This window comes from Cydia splendana, chromosome 20, assembly GCF_910591565.1.
Source record: "Cydia splendana chromosome 20, ilCydSple1.2, whole genome shotgun sequence".
NCBI lineage: Eukaryota > Metazoa > Arthropoda > Insecta > Lepidoptera > Tortricidae > Cydia > Cydia splendana.
The window spans coordinates 10,317,820-10,336,666 of NC_085979.1; the positions used below are offsets into that span (position 1 = coordinate 10,317,820).

The 18,847-nt window shown below is 35.3% G+C and overlaps 2 protein-coding genes across 5 annotated transcripts in view; both read right to left on the minus strand.

Annotated features, from left to right (window-relative positions):
• Positions 1-2,459: 2,459 nt before the first annotated feature.
• LOC134800484 (uncharacterized) lies at positions 2,460-5,058 on the minus strand. The gene is made up of 2 exons (XM_063772950.1): positions 2,909-5,058; positions 2,460-2,639 (listed from the first exon to the last, which is right to left on the minus strand). The coding sequence occupies exons 1-2, from the start codon at positions 5,033-5,035 to the stop codon at positions 2,535-2,537; spliced, it is 2,232 nt and encodes a 743-aa protein (XP_063629020.1). The 5' UTR covers positions 5,036-5,058; the 3' UTR covers positions 2,460-2,534.
• An 8,426-nt stretch (positions 5,059-13,484) lies between these two features.
• LOC134800754 (transcription factor AP-2-epsilon) overlaps positions 13,485-18,847 on the minus strand; it is an 85,674-nt gene continuing 80,311 nt past the window's right edge. For all 4 annotated transcript variants that reach the window (XM_063773297.1, XM_063773295.1, XM_063773296.1 and 1 more), the window contains 4 exons: positions 16,516-16,634; positions 15,486-15,628; positions 14,810-14,977; positions 13,485-13,825 (listed from right to left, as the gene is read on the minus strand). In XM_063773297.1, the coding sequence (XP_063629367.1) occupies positions 13,718-13,825; positions 14,810-14,977; positions 15,486-15,628; positions 16,516-16,634 (538 nt within the window). In that variant the 3' untranslated portion in view covers positions 13,485-13,717. The remainder of the gene's footprint in view (positions 13,826-14,809; positions 14,978-15,485; positions 15,629-16,515; positions 16,635-18,847) is intronic.

Here is an 18,847-nt window from a genome sequence, read left to right on the forward strand (position 1 = left end):
CGTAATATTCCCTATTTTTGATAGAGACTTATCGCTGACTGTACTTTTCTTTCAACAGGCAACTATTTAATACTCAGTCTAACAAACCCAAATACAATTAAGTTGCGTTGTTTTAACTTGCAAGATTTGACGCGTACAAACATACTTACGTACAGTCACCTGCAATAATATGTTACTCTTCGAAGGCCGCAAAAATATGTGACACGCTCTTATTGGCTCTACAAATAAGATCGTGTCAGATATTTTTGCGGCCTTCGTTGTGTAACATATTATTGCAGGTGACTGTACATTGCGAGTTAACCTTTTCGACGCCGTGTCAAACACAAAAGCTGTCACGCGGACGCCACGTCACCGAAATGTCAAAGCTGAAATTGAACTTTATGCATTGCACGTAAGTCTATGTTGGTCTGTGGCTTGTGACCGATTAATCAGTCTTTGGCGTTGAACCTGCGGTGCGGATATATTGGTCATTGGCGTCAAAAAGGTTAAATAAAAGCCTTTGATAATTAATGTGGGTTGACATATTTTTGCTTAACATCATCCAACTTATGTCTACTAACCTCCGGCAATTTCATCTTTGTATAAACCATTTCTAAAGATCATTTCTTATACCTCGTTTTTTTTAAACATTAAAAAAAGACTACACAATCTTGCAATATTGAAAAACGCTTTTTAAAAATAGTATATGAAACCAAATAAATGTAAATGATCATATCCATACTCTATATAATATTATAAAGGCGAAAGTGTGTCTGTCTGTCTGTTACTTCTTCACGCTTAAGCCGCTGAACCGATTTAGTTGAAATTTGGTATAGAGATAGTTTGAGTCCCGGGGAAGGACATGGGATAGTTTTTATGTCGGAAATCATCCCTGAAGAGAGTGCAAAGGGGGGTGGAATTGAAAGAGTTAATAATTGCCTAATAATTGAAGCAAAAAGAATAGATAGTATAGAGGGGTCCTGTCATTGTCAATTTTGTAGTCACGGTACATTTACTGCCATCTATCGACACACGATTAAAACTTAAAATAAAATTGAAAATGTATAAAATAAACAAAATATGTTTACGGATAAATGATTCTTAGTTTTTATTGTTCCATACTGACCCATGTTCTTTCACTGATATGTGTTAAAATTGTTAAATACCAAACGGTGTCGTTAACGCCATCTAGCCGAGAATAGGCCAAAGGTAATGGCGCCATCTATTCGAGAATGACTTTTCCTTGGCCGTCCGAGGCACGTTTTTTTCTTAGACTTTATTTATCTTATACGGAGTTATATATATCTCTGATTGAAGTAAGCAATGCTCGAATTGAATGATTAGCATTATCCAGGCGCTATACCTACTCTAGCTGCTGTCACTAATTCCACGCAGACGAAGTCGCGGGCAAAAGCTAGTATGCTATATTATAATTGTTACATATTTGCTGTGACTTATTTTTCAATAAAATGTCAAGATTGTGTAGTCTTTTTCTAATGCTAAAGAAACGAAGTATAGTGAAGTTATATAAATACACGTTGAATATAAAAATTATGATGATCTATGTGGATGAGGCTAGTAATATATAAACTATAAGTTTTTGTTAAGTATTATGTAGCATAGTATTCTAGTCCTGTTTAACTATGTGACATGAAATTCAATGTTACTTCAAAACTTATCACATTGAATAAATAGCACAAAAACTTTTGTTAACTACTCTATGTATTATAGAAGAATAAGAATTTTGTTAAAAATAACATTTTTCAACCAAACTAAACAATATAGTTATCTGTTAAACTAAACAATATAGTTTGTCAAAGGACTGTCTCATTTCAATCATAGACAGAGAGAATCATACTATCTTTGTCTTACACTAGTACTAGCACCCAAAAGAAAAGGATGAGTATAGTTTTCCTGGTTGTTACCGACTGACAAATTGGTTTGACCAACTATATATTACCATCATGTTTTGTTTAACAGATCATCATGATTTAAGCTAATAACATTACCATCATGATTTAAGCTAATAATATTCCAACTACATTTAGTCTGACAAAAAAGAGTAAAAATTAAAAAGTGGCAATACTGTAGTGTCACGACCCTTTCAAATCAATCTATGTAAGAAAACGGGACGACACTACAATATTGCCACTTTTTAATTTCTACTCTTTTTGTCAGACTATAACATAATGAAATAGCCACTAATATTTTCTGTGGAAATAGCTCTACTACTAATGCCATCTATTGGCGATGTTGATTAAACCAAAGCATATGTTTTAACAAGGTTTTAATAAAAACAGTATTAATCCGGCCTATTGTTATTTTATTATGTAATTCGTTACCCTCGACTCCGTTTTTGTATATATTCTGACTGTTCTAAGATAGATTTGTGGCCTTGAGCTGACAAACATCGGTTTTATTAGACAGATTCAAAATAATAATGTAGGATAAAAATCAACAGTAAATTCAGTTTATTTATTTATACTATAAACGGTATTGTCATAAATAAAGTATCTTTATTTATAAAAATATTATTATTATTGAAACTGGTAAATTCAAATTGGCAAATTCCCTATTATCTTCTGTAACTGTTCAGCTAAATCTTGAAGATGCTCTGAGTGTGGATTCTCCATGCTGCCTTTGATGGTCTTTTGCATATTCTGAAAAAAAAAGGATACAGTCAGACTGGGTAAAATCATGAGTGAACTCAATAATTTACTTACTTCAAATACTTTTGGTTCAACCGAAGCTGACTAATGACAAAGTTTGGTAATGTTATAATTAATGTCAAATTTCTATGAAAATATGATATTCATAGTGACACTCCCTCACTTTGTTCTGTTCATGTTGGTGCAAAGTTAGATAGAATCTATTTCTAATTTGCGCAAATTGTAAATATTATTATTAATAAAATAAAAATATAAAATACCTCAACATTGGTATAAAAAGCGTAATCTGTAAATTGAATTTCTGGCCCAGTTGTCTTGTAATCTCCATAAAGTAAATCGGCAATGAAGTTTCGAACACCCAACACCTTGCTTATATCAGTACCAGACACCTTTAGTACCGGGCTATCATCTGTTACTATCTCAACGTCCAGCTTGTGTCTACCAATTTCAAAAGTTAGGTTACTATTCGATTTCAAAAACTCTTCCGAAGAAAGTTGTTTTGAAAGATACTCCGCTTTTCTTGTATTCAAACTACTGAGTAGTTCCTGGTTTTTAAATATTTCAGTGTAATAAACTGGTAATTTAACGTACATGGAAAATTCAGAATCTGATATATTTGTTGTATCCGTGAAATTAAAAAGATTTCCATGTTGATTACTGGCGGTTTTTGTAATCATGTCATCAATTGATTCTTGAGGTTCCTTGAAACTTCTCGGTCTGCTTGAAATTAAATCTGTTTTGATGAAGTGTTCCGAGTTTAGAATTATTTCTTTTCTGTACAGTGTTGTCCATATTGGTTCTTTTGAATCAAAAGCCCCCGGCAGATGCGTGACTATTCTGATGTTTACTTTAACAACTGACACATTTGTCATCGCTTGGTAATCTAGCGGTATTAACACATTTATTTTATAAAATGAGTCCGATACATTAAGGCTGTTAGTCTTCAACAGCTTGTCTTCAGAAAACAGTGACATGTGTATCTTGGAATTCTTAAACAATTGAGATATAACTTGATTTACTGAATGTTCCATTTGCATTATTCTCATTTTTATGAGAAAGTAAACTGATTCTGCTTTGAAATACTCTTCTAAATCCTCAGTTATTGATAAATCTGGATTTTCTTTGACAGCATCCTCATAATGCTCGTAAACAGTGATTGTGTTTTCCAAAATGCTGTCCATTAAATCTTGTCTGTTAGATAATGCCAATGCCGTTATATAGTTCCCTTCCTCATTAAGTTTCTCAATCAATTCATTGTTTTTATCCACTTCTTCTAATAATCTGTACAAGTATTCAGAATTGTTTAATAATTTCTCAGCAGGGCAGTGTTCAGATTCTGGTTCGAGATAACTTAAGTCATCATCTGGTATCACGTATATGAGCTTCGAAAATGTTGTGCCGATCAATTGGTCTCCGACCCTGACAAAGTCCTTGACCTGTCGGAGGAAATATTGTTTGAAAGTTATTTTTGAAAACGTGTTTTCGGTTTTCCACATAGAAAGACCATCTGTATATATTAATGTATCTTTAAGTAACATAAACTTGTTAACTGCAGTGTTTAAATGGATTGGAACGACCATTTGTGTTGTTGTCTGAAGCGGAAGCTTCAAAATGGTTCCGGACTTGAGAACTATTGTCACATTAAGTTCTTCCAACTGTACAACTTGGATATTGCATATTTCCGATGGACATGAGTAAAGCTTGATCAACTGAATGTCATCTTGCGACATGTTAGAACTGAATAAACAGGCAAACACATTCATTCTGTCAAAGGACATAATTACAACATTTGTATCCTTTGCTATAAGATTAATGCTAAACAGTTGCTTTATTCCTTCATCATGGCTAGTAACCTTGGAAACAATTAGCAAGCATTTATCTTGGCTAGTTTTCTGCGGTATCCCGGTCTCACCTTTATAACAAATTGGAATCTTTCTTTTTGCTTGGAAATCACTGTTGATTCTATTTAAACACAGTAAGTAAGTGTCTGATTCTGCCTTCAAACTCACTACATATTCACCACATTCAACGAAGCCTAAAATATTCCGTTCTCGCGGTGAAAAACTCGTCTTTAAACGTTTCTGTGTATTTTTGAATTTAAGCGAAGTTACGTGCACATTTCCACGACGGTCTAGGCAAATTAAGTAATTATTCGATATTATAATCTGATGCACACTAAACTCTGGAGTGAATATTCTTTTAGCTTCTTTAAAATTCATATTTTCGTACAGAAATAACTGGTACTTATTCCAGAAGATAAAGATTGAATTTGATGAGTTATACACTACGTTTAAATTGTCCAATAATTCGTAACCACATCTGTAGCATTTCTTCGTATCTAATTGTTCATCATCACAGACGTCCATTTCACCCATGCTTAAATCCATGTTTATTACTTATTTAAGATTCTTGTTTTGATTGTGTTATCCAGGCTGACGCAACTAGGAACAAAACAAGGTTTTGTATGGACTTCAGTGACCTAGCCATAGCCAAAAAAACAAAATAAAACGTCAGTGCTATTTATCTGTCAAGTCAACTGTCAGCCACATTACTTTGTTGCTTGTCATGGCGGTTCGTAGGTTTTACTTACGTATTTCTTGGAATTTCTTTTTTAAAAGCCTTTGTTATTTTCCAAAACAGTCAAACGTGATAGAGTCTGGCTACTGAAATATTACACAAATGTTTGGCGGGAAATTCAAAAAATCTTGGGCTGGTCACACTTTGTGTAGTAGGAATTATAGTTTTGATACTAGAAAATATTTTTTATTTCTGTGCACATGTAAGGTACCTAAGGATATAAGTTAAATATACGTTGACGTGCACTCAAAGTCAGCTCACATAATTTCTACCACTATGTAAAGTACAGTCAACGATAAACACATATGTTAACACTTTCTCACCATATACCATTGTAACAAGGCGAAAAATGAAATGTAGTGTAAATAAGATCTAGCTCGATAATACCGTAATATTAATCCATCACCAAAAAAATACATAAGTACTATGCCAAATATGCTAAAAGCTAAGTATCAAAATATTTATAGAGCACCAACCTCCGAATTTGTTTACATTTCTTTAGGAGTTGTAAACATTGCAGTTTTTCGTTATACAACGCTACACGTCGACTTCGCACATTGTCGTAATTATTTACGAGCTTAAATAATACTTTGCGAACCTCACTCAGTATAGACATTATTAATATTATTTAAAATAAACCCCTTATAAACCGCAAACAATTTGAATGAATGACATAAATTGACAACTGACTTTTAGCTTTTTTTTTTAATCATAGACAATTGGTGATACAACAACGAAATATCTGTCAACAATTTTTGGCTAGCCAGACTCTATGAACATACAGTGAGTCAATAGATTTTGTTTAAATGCCACCGAAAACTAAGTTGTTTCAGTGCGAAATATGTGGCAATTGATACGCTCGCGAAAATCGCAAAAAAGGAAGTTTATGGCAAAATTTCCATTAGATGAAGACCGGTAAGTATTGCTTTAGATACTTTTAGCCTTATTTTGGTGTAGCAGGCTATAAACACATCGAAAGTTAGATATTTCATATCCACTTTCATTGTGAACTAGTGATGTACTACAAGTATCGATATCGACTGCAGCCAAATTTTTTATCAATGTAAATAAAATAAAATGAGTGAATATCCTGTTATACAACATGACTATAATTATTTCTCCGAATATTTTTAGTGGAAAATTATTTATCATCTGTGCAGTAATGGAATGGACATTACATTATATATTTTTGGAATCTAGTAATAGGGGATATTACTGCAATGTTCTGCCGCCAGAGTGCAGTACTACCGACTCCAGTAAATTCATGGACTAACTTATACATACTCTGCCTTAAACTGTTTTTTGACAAGTTTTAACAGACAATAAATTGATTGAATTTGAATTGAATTGATGCATCAAGGCGCTTTGTTAACAAGGTCCTAAGTACTGGTAAGCGCGAAAATCGAAATTTAGTTATCTGCCTTTTTATCGCTCGAATATGCAAGAGTGATAGAGAGGATAATGAAATTTAGGTTTTCTTGTTTTGCGGTAGACCCTCAGATTGTGACAGATAGTGGTAGTGGCGCTACTTACGCAGAGTTTTGCGTGATATTCTCTATTATTTAAGATTTTAACCTAAAATATAAGAAAAAGTATGTATCTCTGTTTTAATTATTAAATGTTTTCAGATGCAGGCAGTGGCGCAAATAAGTTGTAAAGGAAGACTTAATTTTATTATTCAAGAATATTATATGTATATAGAAAAAAAATCATTTAATCAGGTGAACACACATTTTCCTCTGTAACCTGTGGACCGTCGGACCATCGGGATGTATTTTAAATTAATTATATTAAAATATTATAAAAAAAAAATCATTTGACATACATATTTTTATTTTAACAAATAAACATCGTGTTCACATTTAAGTCCAACCATGTATTAGTCCACTAAAAGTCCACACTATATATAACATACGACTTAAATGTGGACTCGATTCTAACCTGATTTCTAGTACGAAATTTGTTGACAGGGGCTTATGTTTCAATCCTCCCCAATTTATCGATATCGATAAAATACGCAAGCGTGTGGCATACTACACTATTTAAGTCTGTTATGTTGGTACTATTGTTCTTTGACAGTTCTTTGTCATACATGTTGGTAATGATTGGGACACCAAACATACACACATACTAATTAAATCGCTAGTATGGAAGTCCCGTCTCTTAAAACGTAGTGATTATATTCTCTTTGGTGTTACCTACCTAAAATACGTACAGCCATATTCGAACTTTAAGATACGTCAAATAATAGATATGGAAACGATATGCATTGGATATGTCAGTGTCAAACAAGTGTCAAAAGTCAGGTTTCTACATAGACCTATATAATAGGGACAAGACATATTGTTCTATACGTACAATTGCTTATACAAATAGCACCCATTTTGACGGCACACACATAAATATATATCTATCTCGTTTTTACTCAGCACTGGGTTACACAGCAAAAAAAGATGACAGTATTTCAGTACGTACATAAAGTGTTTCATGAAAATACGTAAATACCTAATGCGGCCGAAAATCCGCCATGTTTAGTCACGCAAATGTCATTGTCAGTCAGTTCAGCCGGTACTTGTCCTGTCAAAAGGATGTGGTGAAAATTAAAATTATCAATTATCTTTCGAGATTTTGCTTGTGTTTGAATATAATTGAAGCCAAATATCAATAATTACGTCGTGAATATGCCAGCGTGTAGTATATTAGGGTGCCGCATAAAAAAAACAGCAAATCAGCCATCTTTAACCTTTCACAGGTACGCTATAATTTACATTAAAAATATTGGTTATTGTTAATGTTCCTGGGGAATTTAAGGATGTTTCACATTATAAATAGCAAGGTTCTTATGCGCAGTTATAGGTCATGAAGTGATTTGCCTTATTTAACTATATTTTTACGCTTAAATATTGTAAACATTTTAGCTAGGGTTGTACATTATTTATCGACTTTGATATCGATATATTATGATTGCTTATTTATATTTTCTTATTTTATCATGCTACTGCGCTTAAAACCAACTAAATTATCTTAATTAAATAATTAAAACATGTTTTATAGGTTACCAAATAATGAATATAAAAAGAAAAAGTGGCTGGAAGCTATTGGAATAGAAAATATAAGGCCAAATTTAAAGTCTATTTTCATGTGATTTTAGAGGAGATGGCTGAGATACGCGTCATACTCGTGAACGGGTGCTGTTTGTGGAGAGTGGAGACTGGTCTGTTTAAGCTAACACGAGCTATTATACTTAGTAACTTTATTTTGGAGTTTAATTACAGTGAGACGCCTCATTGTGCTCTCGTATGTTTCTTTTTCTCTTAATAATCTTTTCAGTCTTTTTCGTAATGTCCTCAATGAATGAGTTAATTATACAGGACTTTGACTCTTGGACACCCTATACATCTCTAAGGATAATTTGATAAACTATATAATGTTATAGTTCTGACACCTAGAGACATTTACACCTCTAATTATTATAGATACATTTTTTGTGTTTTTGTATCTGTAAAATAAAGTGATTTTAGAGGAGATGGTTGAGATACGCGTCATACTCGTGAACGGGTGCTGTTTGTGGAGACTGGTCTGTTTACGCTAACACGAGCTATTATACATCTCTAAGTAATTGTAATACGTTGATTTGAACTGGTAGTTGCAGTTAGATGATGATATTTTATAAAATTGTTGATGTATTGTTATTATTTTTGCTTCTATGTAAATTCAATGTTAACGTGTAAAAGTGCCCTTGTGTTGTGGCCTATTTGCTGAATAAATGTTGAAGAGCGGAAGTCATTCCTTATTTTTGTAATTAAATAAATGTTCTGGAGGTGTTTTGTTTTTTTCACCCGTCATAATGATCATTACGATCCGGATCATAATGATATATTTCCGTCAAGGGCGTACATTGAATCCTGAATGAAGCGACGGATTATAAGCGTAATGAAGGATTCAAGTGTTAACGCCCAAGACGAAATAATTTTATTGTGATGCCGTGTGACACAAACTGCTTTTCACATCAACTATGAGAAAAAAAAACTTAGTGTTGACCCAATGTGATGCTTAAACAGATTATTTAAGCTAAAAAAATAATGTAAAATAGTGCGCTAGAACAGAAAAGTGTTACTTTGATCCCTCCTAGCAGGGAAGAAAAGTGTCACTTTGATTCCTCCTAGCAGTGAAGAAAAATCCCTTTTCCGAATAGGTGATGTGAAAAATTGATTGTAATAGAGAGGTAGAGTCTAAGAAAAACACGTACACTTATTTTGACATCCAAAACAGATGGCGCTGTACTGCGCGATGTGTTTTGCGGTCACTGAGTTGTCAAACGTCAACTTTTGAAAATCAGAGTTACCGCAAACATCCCAATATGTATGGAGTTGTACAGCGACATCTCGTTTACCTGTCAAATTCGAAACACGAAATTGTCTTAGATTTTACACATCTTACTCAATCAAAATATCTTTTCACATAACAATATAATCAAAAAATATTTACTTACTTCCTATTAAAATATAAACTACACAAATAATTTATACTTAGTATTTTAAAATGTATTATCATTTTATTCAAACAAGAAATACATAAATAAAATGAGCCGAACACGTTAAAAAGTTATCGGTGAATCGATAAAACCTAGTAGCAGTAAAAATCTTCGGGGCAGCACTAAAACCGCCATGTTTTGTCACCGGATGACGTCACACTGGCACGCATTTTTCGTTGACGTTTCACTTCCATAGGTTTCATATTTCAGTGGGTTTCTACAAACAAAAACGTCACTTTTGACACTGGTTTGACACTGACATATCCAATCTATATCGTTTCCATATCTATTATTTGACGTATCTTAAAGTTCGAATATGGCTGGTAGTTAACGCGGCAACCGGCACGGCACCGTGTTTAGCGGTAATTTTTTTAAATGTCATTTTGACATTCTGGCTACGTTCAGAAATAAGTATGAACACGTTCGGTAATGTTCGTATAAGAATAACCGTCCATCGTTACGAAGTAACTATAGATGGTCAAGCAAATCTTGCCAGTAGAAAAAGGCGCGAAATTCAAATTTTCTATGAGACGATATCCCTTCGCGCCTACATTTTTCAAATTTGCCGCCTTTTTCTACTGACAAGATTTGCTTGACCAAGTATAGTTAATAATCTGTGTACACCATCCTAAGCCCATATCGTTAGTTACCTCAGGGCAGTTAGATGGCGCTAGTAGCCCTCGATATCGCTGCAGACATAACCTAATTTTAGCTTTACTGTAACTTTAAAATTCCGAAACCTTGTGTCTTGTGTTGCCTAGATTTTTATGAAAACCTAACGAATGTGTAAATCAAAATTAGAAAATATGAATTTCACCAATAACAAACTAGATGTCGCTAGTAGGTCCATTATGTACCCTGTAAAAATACGGAACATCATGTAACCAGGCGGCTTAGCACGGTCGCGTTTTTATCCCTTGTCACCATGCCTGTCACGTTCTAACAAGTATGTAAGTGCGAAAGGGACGCGCATAGTGATAGTCGATAAAATGGAACCGTGCTGAGCCCGCAGGTGTCATTTTCATCTTTGTATGCTGCTTGTTTGTTAGACTACATGAATATTGTTAGGTCCATTCATGTGGTAAGAATTTTTAAGTTTATTAGGTACTTATATGAGACAAATCGGCCTAAAGTTTAACGAGTTAGGATCAAAATGTATTTGCTCTTTCTAGACGTATTCATTGGGTCCCATACCCACAAGTCGGTCAGACCCTTCTCTCCGGCTTGCCTTCATTTGCCGGCCGGAGTGACCACTGAGCAGGGGCACAGCATACTCAACTCTGGCTTGCCTTTACCTCGCTAACGCTCGGTCAATTAGGTGAATCAGCAGAAATAAATTAAACAATTATTAAAATAACATCATTCATTTACTCTGGGAAATGAAACAAACACAATCTTATCCATATTTTTCAAGAAATATCTCCATGAGGATGATAAATCGTCATTACACTTCAACCAAACCGTGTCCATATCCAAAGTCCGTGTCCAAAGAATTAACATTAACATAGTGCATTGAACAAAATGTGCGACACAATTTTACTCTGATTCAAAAACTTCACAGAGCCTTAAGTTACAATGAGGTAATCCCCGAAAAGTATAAAATATACTACTAAAAGCATTGTTAAGAGGAGAGTGGACGACGTCACGTGCTCTCTTCTTCATACAAATGTAGTTCACATTTTCCTCTTTGTATATTAACCCTTCGCCACTTGCACCAATTCACTAACCCGGGGTTAACCGTTTAAACATGGAGTTACCATGGTTACCAGTGCAATTTGACACTGGGTTAACGGTTTAATCACATAACCCCGCGTTAGTTGATGGTGCAAGTGGCCCTAAGTCGTAAAAATTAACATAACTCTTGACCCCCCTTTTCATTTATTTATTAGGATAATGGAATAATAGAGCGTGGAATTTTGCACATGCGGTAAAAATTATAGAAAATATTTTTACGCAATTTGACGTATATTAACCACAGCCATGCCCTTGCGTTTGTTTTTATTAGATTTTTAAATAATTATAACATGTATAATACACTGTACAATAATGTTAAGTACACAACACAGGTTTACATGAGATAAGGTTAGGAGAGTTAGAGCTCATAAAAAAATATCGAATTCGTTTTTCGCTCAATTAAATTATAAGAGCTCATTATAATAATAAACAAATCTAAAAAAAGTCAAACGAAGGAGCATGGCTCTGGTTAATATACAACAAATTAATAGTTAATATCCAGGCAGAAAAACGGGGATTACGTTTGTACGGTCAGCAGCAGAAGTTGCTAAGCGGGCCAGGTGTTCAAAACGATCTTGACGGGACTTTATTGTTAAGAGAATAAGAGCGTGTCAAGGTAATTTTGAACACCTCGCCCGCTTAGTAACTTCTGCTGCTGACTGAACACAGAAGCGGTTGTCCACTATCGTCTTAAAGTAACGAATAATGAAATTACTTCAGAGCCCTATTTTATAAATCTACAATTTAATATTTTACATATATAAACCGCGTATCACACCGCTACATATATAACTGTGATGTTAGTGGTCTTAGGTTCGAATCCCTTTAGAATACCTAGTAGCTTTACAAAATAGGACCAAGTATGTATAAGGTTTTATTTGCAAAATCGATTTATTGAACGTGTTATTGTTTTGACAGAATAGGTGCGACCATTTTAACCTTTTAACCCCAATGTCAGTCCTTTTGATTAGACCAAAACGTAAAAATCGTAATTTTCCACTTTGCCGTGTTGTAATTTAATGTATTTTTTTATTAAAATACTTAGTGGTTAAAAGTAAAAAATTTAAATTAAACAAACAATGGTAAAATTTATCGTCATGGTAATAGAGATTACATATATATTTAATTACCACGACTGCATTCATATTACGGTTGCTATCTTACAATATTGTTAAAAGGTTAAAATGTAATTCTTCTTTATTGAGTATGACAATCGTCTTACAAAAATAATGAAACTTATTCGGTAGTCTTTGTGGTGGTAAAAGTAACAAAAAAAGCTAATCTACTTCAAGTTTAATACAATTTTTTAATTACTTTAATTAGGTATCATTTGGCACACGATTAAAGATCATTTTGGAGAATTTGTTGAGCAAGTATGAGAGATAGAGTTTATGATATTTTTACTAAACTGAATATTCAGTGGTGCGAATTGTGCGTATCGAGCCATATTCATATTCATTTAATCAATAAAGTGTAACCTTGTCGAACTTAAATTTTTGCGAAATTTATGATATTCAGACAATAGTTAAAAGTATGATTTAGTTACCAGTTTTTGGAATATTGGCACCATTTACACCAAAGTAATTTAGTTCTACAAACACTACAACTGAGAAATTGGCAATACGGTACTCATAATTATTATATACATGCGAGATTATCAATAAATATTAAATTACTTAATCATCGGACACATGTATCCGTTTTTAAACTAATTGGCACACTTTCACATTGAGTCACTAGCAAAATTATATCTAACCTTAACTAAAGAGGTTGTTTCTAAATTCGAACGATCGGTGAAAATGCTATGTTATCCCTTAGTATGTAATGTATACATACTGTACAATAAATTATTTACAATTTGATATGTGTTACTTATTGCAGTTTTTGCATTTATCATAACCTCGTAATAAAAATAGTTCGTCTCGACGAAAACACGAAATCATGGCCTGAGAATTTAATACTACTTTAAATGCTAATTAATACTATGGGTATTCATTTTAAAATCTATATTTACAAATCTCACAATCTTGAGTATTATAATTGCACTTTATTTGTATGCGGGCCACAAACGAAGATCATCATAAAAATAAATACGCAATCTCCTTTTAAATTTTGTATGTTGGCAGTAGAACGATATGAAGATAATTCGCGTCCGTATGGACAGTTCCTTGGTCACATGGTTACACTCTGTGGTGCGGCCGACGTTTCCGCCGTTATGTTGGTGTTACTTCTTGATGTCGGGGTCCATTTTGGTTTTATCCATTGACGACGAAACCATACCGCTTTGGGGGTATAATTTGTCTAAATGCTTGAGGGACTCGTTTAAGAAATTCTGAAACAATAAAAAAATAATTAAATATAACAAAACACTATTTTAACCTTTTAAGACTATCTGCAAATTATAAATTGTGATAGCGCCTACTGGTTTCTAAAATACTAGTGGGTATTAAATACCAGTATTTGTTTATTCGCATTTTATTATTTTCTTTAATTTATAAAGGGTTTGTCAACAATTAGAATATCCAGTCACTCGTCATAAATCCACTACAGCCATGATGTAAGGGACGACTGTAGGTAATGCTATTTTTTTAATAATTGTGTCTCAAAGGTGAGTTTAATAATTCCAGCAGGTCAGGCTAAAGATTATTGAATAGCAGTAAGTGCCGTCACGACGGTCGGCCCGTCGAAGCCATGTGAGATTAAGAGAAAAGTGCGTAAAATGCCGTTAAATACGGTCAGCTCTAGTAAGTGCGGTGGCGGGATATTGCTAAGCGGTCCTGGTCCAGTCAGTAATCACAATTATGATAAGTACCTGTATAGCAGTTAACGCGGTCACTATAGCCAACCTATGGACGCCGTGCGAGATGAGAGAAAAGAGCGTAAAGTGCCGTTATTTGGCTAACTCTAGCAAGTACGGCGGCTGTATTGTATAGCGGCGAGCGGTCCTGGTTCAGAGGTCGCACAGCCACAAGTATAAGTACCTGTATAGCAGTCAGGGCTGCCACTATGGCCGGTCCGTCGAATGAATGTGAGATGAGCGAGAAGTGCGTGAGGTGCCGTTGTATGGCGGGCTCCAGTAGGTGCGGCGGTCTCGTATTACAGAGCGGCGAACGATCCTGCTTCAGAGGTCCAACAGTCACAAGTATAAGTACCTGTATAGTAGTCAGGGCTGCCACTATGGCCGGTCCGCCGAAGCCATGTGAGATGAGCGAGAAGTGCGTGAGGTGCCGTTGTATGGCGGGCTCCAGTAGGTGCGGCGGTCTCGTATTACAGAGCGGTCCTGGTTCAGAGGTCCACCAGTCACAAGTATAAGTACCTGTATAGCAGTCAGCGCTGCCACTATGGCCGGTCCACCGAAGCCATGTGAGATGAGCGAGAAGTGCGTGAGGTGCCGTTGTATGGCGGGCTCCAGTAGGTGCGGCGGTCTCGTATTACAGAGCGGTGAACGATCCTGGTTCAGGAGGTCCATTAGCTCCTTGGTCACCTGAAACGTATACATTGTTATAAGAGTTTTATAAACGAAATGGTCATAATGAGGAAATACGAGTAGGTGGATTTTTTACATAGAGTAGATCAGTGTGAGTTACCTCGGCGAAATCTTGAAGGTCAAGAGTAGAAGGCTAACATAAGGCTTCTGTAGTAATAATGCTCAAAGCATCGAATCTTTAAGACTACTGGAAAGACAATGGAACTATCATCAATTCAATTCTGGGGACTATATTTACAATACAGACCTGTTTAGTGGCCTGCAGTATTCTCATCCTGCGGACGCAATCGCTCTCGCAAAGATGCTCTATCTACACTGCCTTGCCTTGGCTACTTAGCCACAGATAAGTTAAGACTTCAGTTCTGCTGTTGAAGTTATCTGCTTAGTGGCATGTAGTAAGTCGCGTCTCCCACATGAGCCAAAGATGCATTAACTACACTGCCTCTGAAGGTGGTAGCCAAAGATGGCCACAGATACAGTACAGTTCGGCTATTGATGAAGTTACCTGCTTAGTGGCCTGCAGGAGGTCGCGTCGCCGTCGCGCGTCGTGCTCCGCGTACTGCCGCGCGAGGTACTCCGCCAGCGCGCGCGCCGGGAACTCCGTCTCGCACACGTAGCCGAAGTCGCGTGCTAGGTGCACTGCCTCCGCTGGAAACAGAAAAACAAGAATGAGTGTCGAATGGGTTAATTGTCAGCCTTAAAGATTTGAGTCTAATTCTGTAGCCGTGCATGATAAAGATAATTTTATACAGTATTCATTTCATACAGGTTAACATGCAGTGCAGCGAAGCTTGCTGAGTGGCTTAAGTAAGGTACGATATTGAAAAGCTAGATTATATAACTATTGTATACACTATTTCTACTATATAACCTAAATAATTGAACAAAGTTAGGTAAGTATCTCAGTAGATAAATGGATGGAACAAAAGACCTCATTGGGCTTCTTTTTCATTAAAAAAAACTCGTTGATGTCTTTTCTTCTAGAGTTAGACCAAGAAAAGTCTGCAGAGATTTTGATAGCACACGCAGTGCAGGTGTTTAATTAAACGTCAAACTTCTATGAAATTATGACGTATACATAACACTGGCCAGTCGTGTGCTGTCAAAATCCCTGCAGACTTTTCTTGGTCTAACTATAACCTTTTGTTTTGTCCTCTAGATAGTTCTCTAAAGCGTTTCCTTATGAAGTCATTATAGTTGAATCGGGAGCAGGGCCGTCTTAAACTATTCTGGGGCCCCTGGGCCAATAAGAATTTGGGGCCCTTTTGGAAAGTAAAGAAAGCTAATTAAACTAACGTTTTTCTACTATGATCCTCTATTTATTATGGGTAATCAAATATACTGTTACTGTATATCCTTCGGGGCCCCTTGAGGATGGGGGCCCTGGGCACGGGCCCCGTGTGACGTTATGGTAAAGACGGTGGTATGGTAATCGGGAGCCCATAGAAAAATTATGCGATTATAGTTTACAAAGTCTTAATTCAACCATTAAAGTCGAATAGAAAAAATACTATAGAGATTGTTGATATATGCACCTTCGACTAGGCTAGTGAGGAGAGTGACGTTGGCAGCTTTCCGCCGCCCCGCCGGCAGGTTCAGTCCTATCTTTTCCAGTTTCTCCCGCAGTAGGCGGCCGCCATTTTTACTCTTCGCTCTGTAACAAATAGAGGAAAAATTCAATCAGAAAACTAGAAAAACATGGAGATGTTTTCTAATTACGTAATACCAATTCACCAAGAATTTAATACAAAAAATGTATTGTCTTGATCAGCTCGTTTATAATTTTATTTAAGGTGTGCAATAAGAATAACTACTGTCCGATTAAAACCCGCTTTTTGCTGAAACTGAAATTGTCGGGCAGCCATGAGCCAGACAACTATACAAACCTAGATCAAACCTTACCCATTTCTTATTTTATCCTCATAAGGCTAAAAGGTTAAAATTATAGTTTTCATTTATTTTTAGGGTTCCGTACCTCAAAAGGAAAAAAACAGAACCCTTATAGGATCACTCGTGCGTCAGTCTGTCTGTCACATCCCATTTTCTCCAAAAGTACTGGACAATTAATTTGAAATTTGGTAAGTACATATACCGGGTGTGGCCAGTAACATGAGCAAAAAATTAAACTGTAGGCTGTACTCCTCATACTGACCAACATTTGTTCAGCGACTTTTAAAAATAACTTGTGGTTTGATTTTTAATACACTTTAAAGTTTATTCTAAGACGCAATGTATTGCGAATTTTGTTATGTTTAAGGCGTGACAAGCAACGTCAATCACAATGATATGGCGTGGCGATGGCGTCCATTGAAGATAATATTTATTTTGTATGAAAAATAGGGAGTCATACTTCATAATTTTTAAAAGTTGTTGAACAAAAGTGTCACGGTTTGAGGAGTACAATCTATCTTTTAATTCTTTGCTCGTGTTACAGGCCACACCCGGTATGTAAATTCGTGACCCAAAGACGGACATTTTGCGTAAACAAATGAATTTTAAACATGGAGGCCACTTTTGGGGGGTAAATGAGAAAAATAAAAAATAATGTTTTTTAAACTATATCGTGTTACATATCAAATAAAAGAGCTCATTTTGAGAATCCTAAATATATTTTTTTTTGTAATTTTAAAATAAATAGTTTAGAAGTTATTTCAGAAAATAGCCAAAAAATTACGATTCTTTATCTCCCCCTCTCTTTTATCTCCGAAACTACTGAGTCTAAAATTTTGAAAAAAAAAATAAGTATACAAATTAGTTATTTACCTATCGACAGGAAAACCTATTAGAAATATGCAGCCAAGCGTGAGTCGGACAAATTATTTATATTTATGTCGTGTGGTGTGACCAGAAAATCACCATTTGTATTAATCTTTAACCTTTCAACCTTATAAAAGCTATATTTGATCGACAAAGAAAGTGTAAGGTAAGATGGCGCGAAATTGTTTCGACACCAAATATTTTGACATTACCGTTAACGAACTATTCAAACCTAAGTACATTAATTCAATATGAATAACTGGGCAATCGTTTATTATGTCGCTTGACCGCAAAGTAATTAAATTTATGTATTGAGAACTTTAGATATGTAGATCTTAAAACGCCATATTAAATAGTGTTGTCGTATTTTTTGCTTGAAGTTACCTAGCCCAGGGGTCGGTAAATCGCTGCTCGCGAGCCGCATGCGGCTCTTTGGAGGTACAATTGCAGCTCTTCAAACGACCAAGAAAACAGATTTAGAGTTCTTAGACGACTGAAAACAACATTTGCAGCTCTTTGAGATTCCTATACTCAGTATCTTTAGGTACTTAAATAAAAGTAAACAAATAATCTGTACATTTTCAGGTAGTTACAACATTTATTGATTAACCAATTAGAAAACCACCTGGATCTGTCACTGAACGCCCTGACTTTATCCTACATTATAGCTTGGCAAAAAAGAGTAGAAATTAAAAAGTGGCAACACTGTAGTGTCGTCCCGTTTGTATTTGATCATGTAATATTCATCTACCCTCAACTGGCTTAAGAAGCCATTTGAGGGTAGATTTTGTTTACTCTTTTTTAAATACCTAAAGATACAGAGTATAAAACTGGTGATTTCTACTACGGTGGGCTTTTCTTCTTAAAAGTTTGCCGACCCCTGACCTAGCCAAAGAAAATTATTCATATACAACCATATGCGAGTGTATAAATCAATTCATGTATGATTTATGAGTTATTTTTTAAAACAAAATGTCATATTAGCAGGCCACTTACTCAAACCCCACCAAAAGCCGTTGACCCCACGCGCGGCAAAAAAAAGTAAAAAATGACGTTTGTCAAACTTTTGACAGGTCGCGTGTAGTATCGCTACTGGCCGGCAGATGGAGC